General features: G+C 31.1%; 1 protein-coding gene across 6 annotated transcripts in view; it reads right to left on the reverse strand.

The window, feature by feature from the left end:
* Nucleotides 1–14,179, reverse strand: part of Babo (TGF-beta receptor type-1 babo) — a 67,644-nt gene that overhangs the window by 19,393 nt on the left and 34,072 nt on the right. For 2 of the 6 annotated variants that reach the window (XM_072022251.1, XM_072022169.1), the window contains exon 3: nucleotides 657–865. The exons of 1 other annotated variant lie outside the window; for it this stretch is intronic. In XM_072022251.1, coding sequence (XP_071878352.1) covers nucleotides 657–865 — 209 coding nt within the window. Of the gene's footprint in view, nucleotides 1–656; nucleotides 866–7,828; nucleotides 7,981–10,417; nucleotides 10,457–14,179 lie in introns of all 6 variants that reach the window. 3 more of the 6 variants (XM_072022333.1, XM_072022425.1, XM_072022585.1) reach the window with 3 other exon arrangements.

The raw sequence follows: 14,179 nt of genomic DNA on the forward strand, positions 1-14,179 counted from the left end.
TTGAAAACGTAAATCGATCAATATGCATTAGTTCAGTTCTTCGTTTACTATGTCGAAATTTATGGTTTCCGTTCCCGATTTTATTGATTCAACAATTAAAGGCACATGACGCGACGTCACCATCATACATAATCATAATACCAATATATATTATACATAGATAGATACCTATATTTAAGCAGCAAGAAAACAGATATTTCCACAATATGTAAGACAAAGATAGAATTCATTATTCGCGTCTCGCAAATACATCAAAAGTTATATCTACTTACTTCGTTTTTTTTTTCTTCGTTCATCGATTAATTTTAATACCTTTATTCTCTTCATTTTATTTTTATATATTAACCAGTTAAAAAATTACGCTTGTTTCTTAACTATTTGCTAAAATTCTTCCTAAAGAAATGTGATTGTAATTTTTCTTTAATAGTTAGCGAAGTAGTGTCATGTGTAAGTACAGTTAATTCGTACTCATACTGTATTTATCAACTTGAAAGAGTGAAGTCGAGAGAATTTTGCCGCGAAACCGAAACAACAAATAAATTAATTTCTTCGAACAACAAATAGATTAACAATTTCAAATTTCATAGGAATTGTGCATTCGCTTTCGCCTATAGTCGATCGACCTTGGAAGGAAACAGAGGTTGCGGAAGCTGTACCTCGTTCGAGGTAATTGACGAGTCGGAAGTATGGCCCACCTCTGGACTCGCGAGGAGTAAAAGAGGGCCTTAGGTCGCGATTGCAGAAGTCGGAGTGGTCGCAGCAGGCGACCGCGTATTCCACGTCACCTGGACCGTGTAGCGTGTTATTCGCTTTGCACCAGACTGAGTATTCCGGTGCCGGGAAGAAGCGCACCTTATCATAACACCTGAGAACAATTTACATCACTTCCGAACCAGAATATTTACCGTATCTCCGATCAAAGGGAAGAAAAGTTTTTTTGTTACACAAATTCGATCTCTTTTCATTCCTTTATTAGGTGTTACGTATACGCATTTATTTTCAAGCGTGTCGTGATTTTCTGATATTTTTATGTTCAGTTATTTCAGAGATAATGTATTGCGTCTCATAAGTATAAAATCACTGAAAAGCTTTCGATTTTTGTGTGTTGTTTATCTAATACATATGTATATGTAGGTATGTATGTACAATCAGCAGTATCATAACTGTTATAACTCAAATTGAAAAGTGTATGAATTATCATTATAAATGATTAATATTTTTTGGTTACTGGCAACGATTAGTCGTTATAATCGACAATGAAAGCATTCGTTGATTGATGCTGGCTAAAAACAACTTCCGTCGTCGATAATGATTACCGCTAATCAGCAATCATGAAAAAGGTTGTAATTATTTATAACATAATCGATATACCTAAGTCGTAACCAGAACATATAAATAATATTATTTTTTAATAATTTCATTTTTTGGAGAATCTCTTTAAAATCTAGCGATCGATGTTTTCTACTTAAACAAAAATTAACTTTTACTCAATGACTTCCTCCGTAAAAATGTCATAAATAACTGTAACTTTTTACCTCCGATTATAGTGGTAGTGTAAGTGGTAGTGTGTAAGTTAATCCATTGCTAGTTTTCATAGAACAGTGTTGTGCGTATATTATTATATAAAATACGTATTCATATTATGTATTTCGTTATACGTATGCAGGATGTCTGTACAATCGAGGTGCAGTCAGAGAAGAAGTGATTCCTCACGAAAAAATAAGTCGAAAATGTAGAATGAAGTTTTCGCATATGAGATGAAGTGAAACTGCTACTTGTAAAAATAAGTCTTACTAATATAAAAGCTACTGAGAATATCGAACATGAATTGCATGCACAGTTGTGCTCTCCTAATTAAATTATCATACAGTTCTTGTAATGCGTTACACCTTTTTTATACAAATATATGTAAACAAAGATTGAGGTTAAAGCGCAATGAAATGAAATTGTAACAATAATTTTTATAAATTGTAATGTTTGATTTCATATAGATGTTTCTAATCAAGTTTTTTCATATTGAAGATTTTATGGCAGTTTTATATTTATGAGACGTATTGTAATTGTAATTTAGGGCAGAAAGATGTATTATATTTTTGGAGAATTTTTGTAACGGTACCTCATTGAACGACCACTTGCTCATTTTTCTTTGTTTATTTCCAAGCAAGATCAATTACGTTTAAATCAAGTATCAGCGTCATTCTGTGCGTAAAGATATTGTAAATAAATTACAGACGAAAGCCGTAGCTGGTCAATGCTCTTTCCCTGTTCTTTCTTTGCTTTTGCTACTCTTTCTCATGGCCTTCGTTGGTCAAGTGATAAATTACTCTTATTACAAGAGTTATAAATTCGGAAGAGCACACCAACGAATAACAAGCAGCCGAGATAAATTTGGGAATTAATCATTAATAACTCACGATCGCGGCCATTAATTCACATGGTTCTTCAATTTTTTTTTTCCTTTTTTTTTTTTTTTTCTTGGTAATTTGGCCGTTAAGAGGCCATATTATAACATAACGTCGTTATCTTCAGGCTCTTTACGGACGCATCGCTGCGTCGGTAATTTCTTTTTTCGCACTCTTTCAATAAATTCTCCAACAAAAAAAAGAACCACTGCACCTCATCAAAGATACGGTTCTTAAAGGGGAAATTCAATAAAATTAGTTTATTATACACGTATGACGGTTCACGAAAGTATTTGAGCGCGTATCATAAAAAATAATTATGTGTGAGTATATTGTGCATATTATACATATAAAATTTTAAAAATTTCATTAACATTATAATACAACACAATTATCATAATTATATTGGTAAAATTTGAAACCCATCTCAAAGTGTAGGTACATAGGTATAAAAATTATAACATATATTTAGTAAAAAAGTTAGTGTATATAACATGATTCGAATCATTTTATCTTAAACATATAGGTTATAAATAATAAGTACCTATTGAAGACGCTCCCACTGATATTCAGGCATGTTCATACAATGTAAATTCACCGTTTAAATATTTTTGTGACCTGTACAAATACATATCTTTTTTTACTACATATCTTATATATATATTTTCTAAATAATTTCTATATCCTATATATATATTTCCAGATATTTCTAAATTTGTTTCAAACTTCACCAATATATGTAATCATAAGATTTACAACATAGTCTCATTATAATGCTGATCTGATGAAACATCAAAATATGTTATGTAACATAATAATATAGATATTTATAAAGAATTTCCACAAATGTTCAAACATTTTCGTGAGCCGCTATAACTACCGTTATACGAAAGATATGTAAGTCGAAAGATACTCACGTGATTAGTTTATAATTTTTTAACGCATAAATGGATATTGATGGCGTCAATTCTATTATTCTAAATCTACTTTGTCGTTTTGAACTTAGCATGATACGAAATTATCGCAATGTTTAATGTTGACTCATGAAATTTTTTAATACAACCATAGTTTGACAAGCACTTGTGCAACAAGGTACTTTTTAATGCACAATATCTAGATATATTCTTGAAGAAAGAAAGCATACGAAACATTTGCCAATATTTAATTACAGTGAATATTCCCATTAAACCAGTATAAAGTAAACATTTTTAATCTCTGAGAAGTAGTACATGTACCTACATTATACAAGTACAAATATACATATATACAGTATATAGAGTTTTAAAAGCCGCGGAGGATGGGTAGTTAAGATCGATTCTCTGTTAAAATCGGAGAAAAACGAGATTTAATTCGTTCTGCTGAAGTTGATTACCTTTCGGATGCTTTTGTGTCATCTTCTTCAAACAGACAATTCACAAGAACAAAGGAATTGGAGAGATTAAATTGAAAGGACGTGCAGAGATGAAAATAATAATAGCTACTAAGGAAAAGAAAAAAAAAAGAAAAAAAAGAAACGAAGCGTGGGTGCAAGATTTTATTTTACGTATGAGAATCGTACGAATGATTACAATGAACATTTTGCGCTTTAAAAAAAGCACTTGAGAACACGGATAGCTTAAAGACCACTTACACTTAGTGCGAATAATAAATTAACTAAATTACAATGCAAGTAAGCATCATTCGATAATAATCACTCGTTAAATGAGTTAACATTAACACAACATCGAAGCCTCGATCGCGTTTTCACGGGATTAAACGACGTTATAAATTTAAGTACGCCACGCGTAAAACAATTCGACACAAAATATGCGTAATTATTGTTACCGGTAATAGTATAACATGACGAATAAATTTACCAACTAATAACCAATATTGTTCGATTGACGATGGAATCGCGTAAATTTTTTTACGTGATTCAAAAAGGAATAACACAAAACTTTCAAAAGTATTTTAAAAATATGTTATTGATAATTAGTTTACGAGCTAGGTCTATTTTTGTGAAAAATGGTCATCAAGTTGCACATGCGCATTTTCGAGACTTTATCTATTACAATATTTTTAAATAAATGTACAGAGGTTCTCTTCCTCAAAAAATATGTTTGATTACGACGTGGAGATATATAGTCAGCATACGCCAAACAAGATAACACAAGAAGATAAGCGCTCGTCTATATGATTTTTTCTTGATTCGCTACAAAGAAAACTACAGTAAATGAAGACAGAGTTAATTCTTAAACTAATTACCTACTGCATCTTCTTAAATATTTTTGGCAGCTTTATAGTATAATCTTTCGATTAATATTAAAAATTATTATTATCATATTTACGCGATTGTATCGTCAATTGAATAATACTTCTTTGCAAACAACTGGCTTTTAAATGTTTTTAATGATAATACTTAATGTAATATTATTGTATCTCACACCGTCCCTTCGAGCTCTAAGGTTATTATCTATCTACGACTCTAAAAGATAAATTAACGCGTATATTGCATAATCTCTTAGAACTGGTGTGATATTATATACATATACAAGGATGAGATTGAAGGAAGATTAAGAAAGCCTAGCAGAGCAAGTCTGTATCTCCTTTTTCTAACAGAAACTGAGAAGAAATGTGTATTTACAAAAGATATACCTTTTGAAAGAATCTGTTTACCAATATCATTACAATATTTATCTTCGTTAGAGAGTGCAGAGAGGTACGTATATGGCAACATGCTACCGGTGCTTTCTAAGTTCACTCGGGAAGACTTGCGGTCTCCTCGTGCAATTGTAAGTGAAAATATGCAGGAGGAGAGTACCTTGAAGTAACTAGAACCTCTATAGGTGGCAAACATTTTCACACTGTTTCTTTTTAAAATCATTTATCATCGTTATATAATTTTTTATATCTATAAATATCAAAAAACGAAATTTTTCATTAAATTAAAAGAACACTACTATAGTGGTAGTATAATTTCTTTTTATCTCCAAGTTTTTCAATCATAAACTTTTGCGATTCATGTATTAAAATTTTATTAATATAAATACATTAAACAATATTAAATGAAATCAAAAAAAGGAAAGGCTATTGTTATATTTTTTCAACCGGCTGTGCTGCAATAAAAAAATGTTGAACAGTGAAAAACAAGAAAGGGGACAGGCGGAAACGTATTTGAATAAACAAATCTTAGATATTTGAGAAAGTTCATTCTAAAGCTATAAAGATACAATGTCATCGAAAAGTATGTGAACACTTTGATCGGTTTGTGTTAACAATATATAAATGTTAGTAACATGTAGAAGTTAATGATAAATAGATGAATAAAAATAATATATATTATCTATTTGTGGAATGTACTATCATGATTATATTATAATTAAATTAATATATATATATATATATTATTTTAATTTCTTTTATTATATTAATATTATATCTTTTATTATTATATTAATATATTAAATATATATAATTAAGTTAAATATATGTATCATATATGTATATGTTTAATATAAATTTTATGTTGCGTGTATACAGGATGTATCCTCTAAGACCGTCTATGATTAACCACCAATATTCAGACATTTCCAATAATCTGCCAGTAAAATGTTTTAAAGAAAAGTTCAAATCTGTTAATTTAAACAAAACAATGTAATTTGGATATTAGAAATTTTCGAAAAAGCCTTCTTGACATTCTGTATAAAAAGTTGTTAACCTATTTATATGGAGGAACAATTAGTTTAGCAGATATTTTATCTTTTAATTTGGGAAATCTACCGGATGAAACAAATGTAAAGCATTACTTTTATATTTGTTTTGCTTATCTCTCATACGATATATTTTACGACATACTTTATAACATTTTATACAAATTAAAATAGCTGTTGAACTAATTGTCTTTTGACATAAGTAGATTAATAATTTTATATACGGAATGCAAAGACGAGATTAACATATTAATACAATAAAGGACGATATCCAAATATGGAATAGTACCTGGAATAGTATTTTTAGAAATATAACAGATTGTAAAATATCTGTCAAATTACTATAGGCTATCTCAGTTACTCACTTTGGCATTGCTTATTTTGCCAAAGACTTTTTGCAATATTCTGTTGGAGAAATATAGATCAAGTAGCTCAAAATGTTTGGAACTAATGAAATTTCTCTAAATATTTTATATAACATAAATAATATGTGTGGATATACAAGAAAGCTTTTTATGATAAGCGTTGCAATATTTTCGTGTACCACTATAGGTACATCTCGTACGATCTTTTACATCGTTAACATTTACTGTTGCTGCTACTGCTGCTAATGCTGCGCACATAATAATGTATGTAATACCCATAGCGATGGAGAGAGTGAAAGAGTTTAACTAGGCATGAGCTAGGATGCGATACAATGATGGACACCGAGCGTTTGCTGAGCGACGAATAATTATCGCTCGAATTGAATCGGAAGTAATAAAATAATTACATTAAAGCATCGGTGGAAACACGCGGACGAGTCAACAGCATGAAAATGTAATTGATACTTTAAATTAACAAGATGCTCTCCGACATTATTACATATTATCATATACATATATATCTATACTTAGTACTGTACAGAAGGTCTCGGTCATTTACAATAGTAATCTGAGTAGTAGTGGTGATAGTGATAACAATTATATTTTATAGAGAATATTTTCACATGATCTTACATAAAATCTTTTCAAATCCTTTGATAGTTATTTATGGCGTTACTTATGTATTTGTAATTCTTTCTAGTTGACAATCTTCTTAGAAATGTTTCAATGTAGTTACTTGTTAAAATGGTGTGGAAAGTATTTTCACATTGTTTTAGATAAAAATGGATCTCTTAATATTTCCTTTATGCGAATATTTGTAGTTATTCCTGTTTCATAAATTACTCATAATCGACAATTCTTGAATTAAGCATATCTTGAAAAGTCAATATCTATGTAATACCAGATTTAAAATAACATTAAATATCTACTCATTTGTAAAAACAAAATATTCTTTTAATAGGTGACTTAAGATTTGTATACAGTACTGTATACATAGATATACATATAGATATATGTATATATATTTCTTATAAAATGTACACACAGGCGCACGCACGCTCACGCACACGCACACATACACACCCACCCCTAGTACATTTATATGTGCTAAATATATACCTACACAATATTTTTGGTTCTAACGGAAATCAATGTCTGCAGTAGCAGGAAAAAGATTAGCAGATAGAAAAATGTGAAAAATGTGAAAAATGTGAAAAATGGTGTGGGGAATCGTAGCTACAGTGAAGGAGATAGAGAAGACAGTGATAGAAAAGAAAGTGAGTAAAGAGTGAGAGAAAGAAACAAAGTGAACTGCAGCAAAAGCCTGAGCCACCTGCAGAGTCATCGCTACTTCCAGGTCGTTTGACTGTACCTTTGTTGCGAGGGTGTAGCTGAGGTTTCAGATCCCGATTGCAAAAATCCTCTTTGCAGCACTCGATGACAAAGGTCGTGTTTCGCGAGTCGCTCGTCATGCAGAAGATGAGCGGCTCGGGCTGCGACGACGACAGCTGTTTATGCACGCACCTTCAAGCCGAGTTTGCACCAGTTTCAGAATTAAAAAAAAACCAAGAAAGAGGCAAACCACAACGTGTAATGTCATCTGGGGGGGGGGGATAATCGTGCTTTGGACACTTGACGTTACTCCGTGAGAAATATCAAGGGCAATGTTAAGGAGGATACACACATATGTATGTGTATATGTATATGTACGTTACTCTCAAGGGAGAACGCGACTCTCGCGAGTAGTATTCACCGCGGTGCGACGCGACGCGATGGTAGAACGATAAAATAACATAAGATACGTTTTCCCTTTTTATCATTTTCATTTTATTTTAATTTCTATTCTCTTCTTTATTTTTAATCTATTAACTGAAAAAGACGAGCTAATTCGTCATTCGAATTGTTCATCCACGAATAGCTCACGAAAGTATTCCAAAATCTACTTTTAGTGAAAAGCTAGTACAACATAAATAATGGTCTTAAATATACATATAATTAGTGCTTTAACGTAGCTCCACTAAATATGTACCGTGGTTTATTAATGTAATGAATAATTTAATGCTTGAATATTTTGATGATCCGTGCGAAGTGTTGCAATAAATTGCAATAAATTTGTAACTTCTATATATCTACATTTTTAAATCCATTTCAAATTGAACCAACATAATTATGCTAGTCATGTATCGGTATCATATTCAGGAAATTTCAAAATGTTTTTTAATACGCTCTCTATAAATGTATATTAATATCCATAAAAAGTTTCTATAAGTGTTAAAATACTTTCATATATAAGCCACTATATTTTATTTGATTCAAAAGTGCTAAAATAAATCAAACTAAAATTTGTATTATGTCTGTTAAGCCTTATTTTCACAATTACAGAAGCTGCTATTTCAAAGACAAGTCAGTTAATAGATTAAATTAAATCATGAGTTGAGGAATTAAAGATGAGCGACGTAGAAACGAAGGAATTTTTTGCAATTAATAAAAACAATTTCATTCAATTTGATAAGCCAAGATTTAAGATTGCATAACAAAGAAGTCATGAAACCTTCAACAACCATGAGATCATTATCTAAAAATATCAATTCGCGTTTGGAAACGTAACGACGCGACGTAACGAAGCAACGAATGTGTTACTCAAGGAACGTGTTTTATAAAAACACGTCGAAATACTAGTTGCAAAAGTTAACAATGATATCTTAGACTGATCAAATTAAATAACCAGAGATAATTGTGGATTATTGTAGATATAAGAACAGGTTCTAATAATTTTGAAATTTATTAGTTTAACTCTTGAAAGCTATCACTAATGGAAATTATCTTAATGCTATTATGGATAAATTTTTATTTGAAAGATCGATATATTTTAAAAGTCAAACAGACGCAACTAAATATTTTATCATCCAATACCAGATGAAAAGAAGAAAAATTATTGTTTGTATCTAATGCTTAGGAATAACATTACAACAGGATCGTTAAAATATTGCAAAAATAATAAAAAATAATATTGAAAGAAAATTCTTATGAAATGGAGTTTTACTCATAATAACCTATGAGGATAAATCAATTATTTTAATTACGACACGTATGATATTCCTTGTTCCCCATAACCCATAAACCCTTCACATTTCACATTTCATATTTCGCATACACTACCTTCAAAAATTCAATAGTATCCACACATTTGCTTACTTTTGACAAAATGTAATTATGTACCATAATTACAAGGTTATGGATATCTGTAATGATTTTATTCTTTCTGATCATCGTAGCTATGTATGATAGAATATTATTGACTGGATTAACTTTTAAAAGACAATACGCAATTATAAAGCTGATATTTGTATCTGTCATATATTATTTATAAAATTACATATTTTGTTACTTGTATAATCGAAATAGGGGAACATAAAAAGAGTAAAAGGCAGTATAACTGTATCGTAAGCTTCATCGTTCTACCGCAATTATGCTCGTATCCTTTTATATTTAATCGAGACTCCATCATTCCATGATAACATGGTTATGTCATATACGCGCGACTCTTTTCGAAACAAACAAAGTGAGCGTACAGCGGAATAAAATTCGTAGCCGGCTTTGAGTCACAAATATGCATCTGTACAATGTACAATGTACAGCGTATAATGTATTGCGTACGGCGTACAGCGTACAGCATACCACGGGATCGCCGTCTCGCGAAAAAGACACGTTCGAGGTGTACGGTCGCTGATTACTTCGCACCACTGTTAAAACAGGCGGATGCTGGCGCGAATGGGCTCACTAAACAAACTTCAGCAAACGCTGAAAAAGAAACAGGGGGAAAAACTAGCGGAAGAAAAAAAACAAGAAATTCAAAACGGAAAGAAGGTAACAGTGTAAACGGTAGAGTTGTTAAAAATCGAAAAAGGGAAGAAGAAACAAACTGTTCAACACCGTGCAATTCAACACTCGTTTGCGATACCTGACAGTGGGGGTAGCCAGTCGTAGCAGATCGTCGTTCCTGAAATCCCGTTATTTCTCTCCCGGCCAGTGTACACAGAGCAAACAATAAAAAAGGAAAAAGAAAAGTAAAGAATAGAATAAAAGTAGTTAACCCTCGCCCGGCGGATATAGGGTTCATACGGACCCAGCCGCGTACCGCTTATTTTAAAGTCGCGAATGTTCGCCTAAAATCAAACACCTTATCTCGTTTGATATATGAAGATTTAATGTGAATTTCTACAATGATGATAATACTATTTTTTGTTACCAGTAACCATTATCGACATTATAGAGGACGAAACATTTTTTTGTGCAACTAGTTTCTACCATCTACCATCATTAATTCTACCACATACTCGTATTAGTATTAGACACTAATAGATAATTGAAAGTAACTAAACAAAATTTCCATCATCTATGTACATATGTATGTATAATGATTACCGGTAACCAAACAAATTCTAATCAGTATTCATACTTATACAATAACATTTAAATACTGATATTTTTTCATCTTTTAAAAAAGCTTCTTTAAAATTTCATGATTACTGTCTTCCGTTAAAGAAAAAATTTGTTTAACTTTTTCCCAATGACTTTTCTCGTAAAATTTAAAAAACTGTTATTTTTGGTTCCTAATATGTAGAATATCGCAAATACTTAAATCCATAAAAATCAATGATTGATTTGAAAGTAATCGACTAAAACTAAAAACAATTTATACCTATGTAATATATAGTATTTAACGAACATATGCCATATGTCATGTGGGTTAAATTAGATGTTTAAAGAATGTTTCGCTGGAAGCCCGCTTGGACCCAGTACCCGCCTCGCACGTGGATAAAACATAAAGCTATAACCATCCATTTTACCTTTCGAAGATTAAAAGTTCTGTGTACGATTTAGCTGTTAGCTTTAGCTGTTCTTTTAACTGCATCTAGTCTGTGCGAGTTTCGAATTTATTCGTTCGTTAATAACGTTAATTGATCTCACAATCAGAAGAATGACGAGATCTCATCGAGAAGAGAATTCTTCGGTCGTTGAGCCAAAGTTAAAGTCTAGCTGGATTAAAGCAGGCACAATGTATTAAAACGGAACTCTCCAACACACCAAAATGAGGATAAAAAATAATAAAATAAAAGAAAAAAAAAACGTATACAGGATAGGAAACCAGAAAGAAAAAGAAAACGGCGGTAGTTAGATCATCATCATCATCACTATCACAGATGCAGTGATATGTTGTTAGTCAAGGTCGTCCATACCTGGAGTTCAACGAAATCAATTGAAATTTTCACAGAAAAAAAGGCAAAACATGAAATATAGAAGGAGCAAGAAATCCAAACGAAATATGCGAATGTACATTGTACATACGAGGACCGCAACTCGTTACTCGTTACGAAATAAGCCTCAAGATGATCCGCAACGAGCTGTAATTCGAACGCGCGCGTTTGCGAGCACGTAGGTATTTGTACAAGCCAAACCATGTACGAAATCTCCAATGTTCCTTCATGCTATATACGATATGTTTATCTATGCTTGTCTATGTTTTACTTCTTTCTCTTATTTGTAGCAATTTTGAATAGCGTTTAGTACGATTTACGCAAATTTAGCGTGTGATTATATCCCCTCCTTTCGTAAACAATATTAGCATTAAATTCATTTAAATACGATGGACTAGAAATCAAAGCGGTATCAGTCCACTCATCACTGCTGGTGGTTTCATAAAACTCTGCTACATTTATTATGATAAAGACTGATTATATTTTTTTAAGTTATGAAAATGTATCGCTGCAGAGAATGAAGTTATAACTTGATAAACTATAAAAGTAAAGGGATGATAACTCTAAAAGTTGCAGTACGTGACTAAATTGAAATTCTTAAAATCCTGATCTACAGGAATATGAATTATGATTTTCAGTCCGTATATAAATGGAAAATAATTAATTTTTTAATTATTTTGTGATATATCAAAAATTTACTCAAGTTTGCTAGTATCGCTAGTAGTATTGCTAGTATAAGTATTGTATTATACTACATTATATTATACTATATTATTAAATTATTATGTAATAACAAAAAAATATCGAATTTTTAACATTTTCGCGTTTTATTCGTGTTTCGATGTGAATCTGGGACGAAAAAGTTTATGCTTTATTTACCAAATTTCCCAAGACAAAATATAGGAATATATATACATAGTACACATTTCATATTAAATAAAAGCATTTTAAAAAATGAAATACATATCTTTAGCGGATAGGTAATCGCTAATCACTGTCACCGATGTCGATATTCTTAAGCAATATTAAGCATCGTTTACGCAAAATTCAACGAAATTGATTCAATTTATTAAAACAAACAATATAGCTTGAGTAAGAAGGTCAATCCGAGCATATAAAATATTTCTTCCATTCGACTTCGTATGTAAAATATGACACATATCTGTATGTTTTTTTTTTACGCTGAATCCATTCTTGAAATGGGATTGAATTTATTTTCCTGAATCGAGCGCCAAAGGATTTGTGCCCAATCGATAATCGATTACACGCGAAACGTGTCACAATGGTAGTCGAGCTGTATGAGAATACGTCACGCAAAAATTGGAAAAACTAGAAAAGTGAAAGTTAGATAAAAGCGGGAAAAGGGAGTGAAAAAAAGGAAGGAAACAATTTCAGATGATTAGTTGTATTTTTTAGAACAGAAAATTTAAATTGCTCTGAATGAATTATAATGGATGATAATTCACCGAAATTAATTAACTATGCATGTACATATATACAATACATATCACTACATACTAACGTCCATTGAGTATTCTGATACATTAGCTAATTTCTAACAACAGTACACGAATATTAGTAAAATGTACAAATTAATCAGAAGCTAATGATTAACAGCAATATTCATAATTTTTTTTAGGATCAACAAACAATACATTCTAATTACTTGTTTAAAAATTGATCAACAGTATATTGAAATTTGAAACGCGATTAATCGATGTATGTATCGGTTTGAAACTTTATTGTTTGAATTAATCACAATATAGATTTAGAAAATCTTTTCTTATCTGATTATTTGTTGAGGATAAATAACTTTCCCAGAATGTTATATTATCAATTTTATTGAAAAATTGTGCCATAACTTGTTCATATCACAACAAAATTAATTTTATCATATCATAACAAAAAAATAATGATACAGAATGCATTTCTTTCGATTTATCAATACACAATGTACGTTTTCTTGTGATTCTAAAATACATTCTACCAAAAATAAGCAAGTGCTCAAATACTTTTGAGCGGTAGTAGATACGTACCTACTGTATATATGTATGTATGCAGCGAGGAAGAACTTTCTCTTTAAGAATTTGCATATTATAACGGTATTATCTGGGTATCTTAAACGTTGCGAAATTTAAACATTGCCAAGGATTAGAGGATTATCATAAAATATATCAGATATAGGAATACTACTACAGCCTACGTTAATCAATCGTTTTACGAGGTATTAACAAAAGTCTCTTAAGTTGGATAATCCGTTTTTATTTGAAGACCGTTAACGACCTCTCCAATCTCCAATCCAATGGATATCCATACCGGCGAAAAAGAAACCAAGTAACGAACTGAGCAAGTAACAGATACTCAGTGGAGAAGCATTCAAGGTCATGAAAGAAAGAAACTCATCATAGAACAACGTTGTCTATTCTATGCTCTATACTGTATACTCTATTTAGATGCGTGTAACA

The sequence above is a fragment of the Bombus fervidus genome, chromosome 1 (genome assembly GCF_041682495.2).
Source record: "Bombus fervidus isolate BK054 chromosome 1, iyBomFerv1, whole genome shotgun sequence".
Classification (NCBI taxonomy): Eukaryota; Metazoa; Arthropoda; class Insecta; order Hymenoptera; family Apidae; genus Bombus; species Bombus fervidus.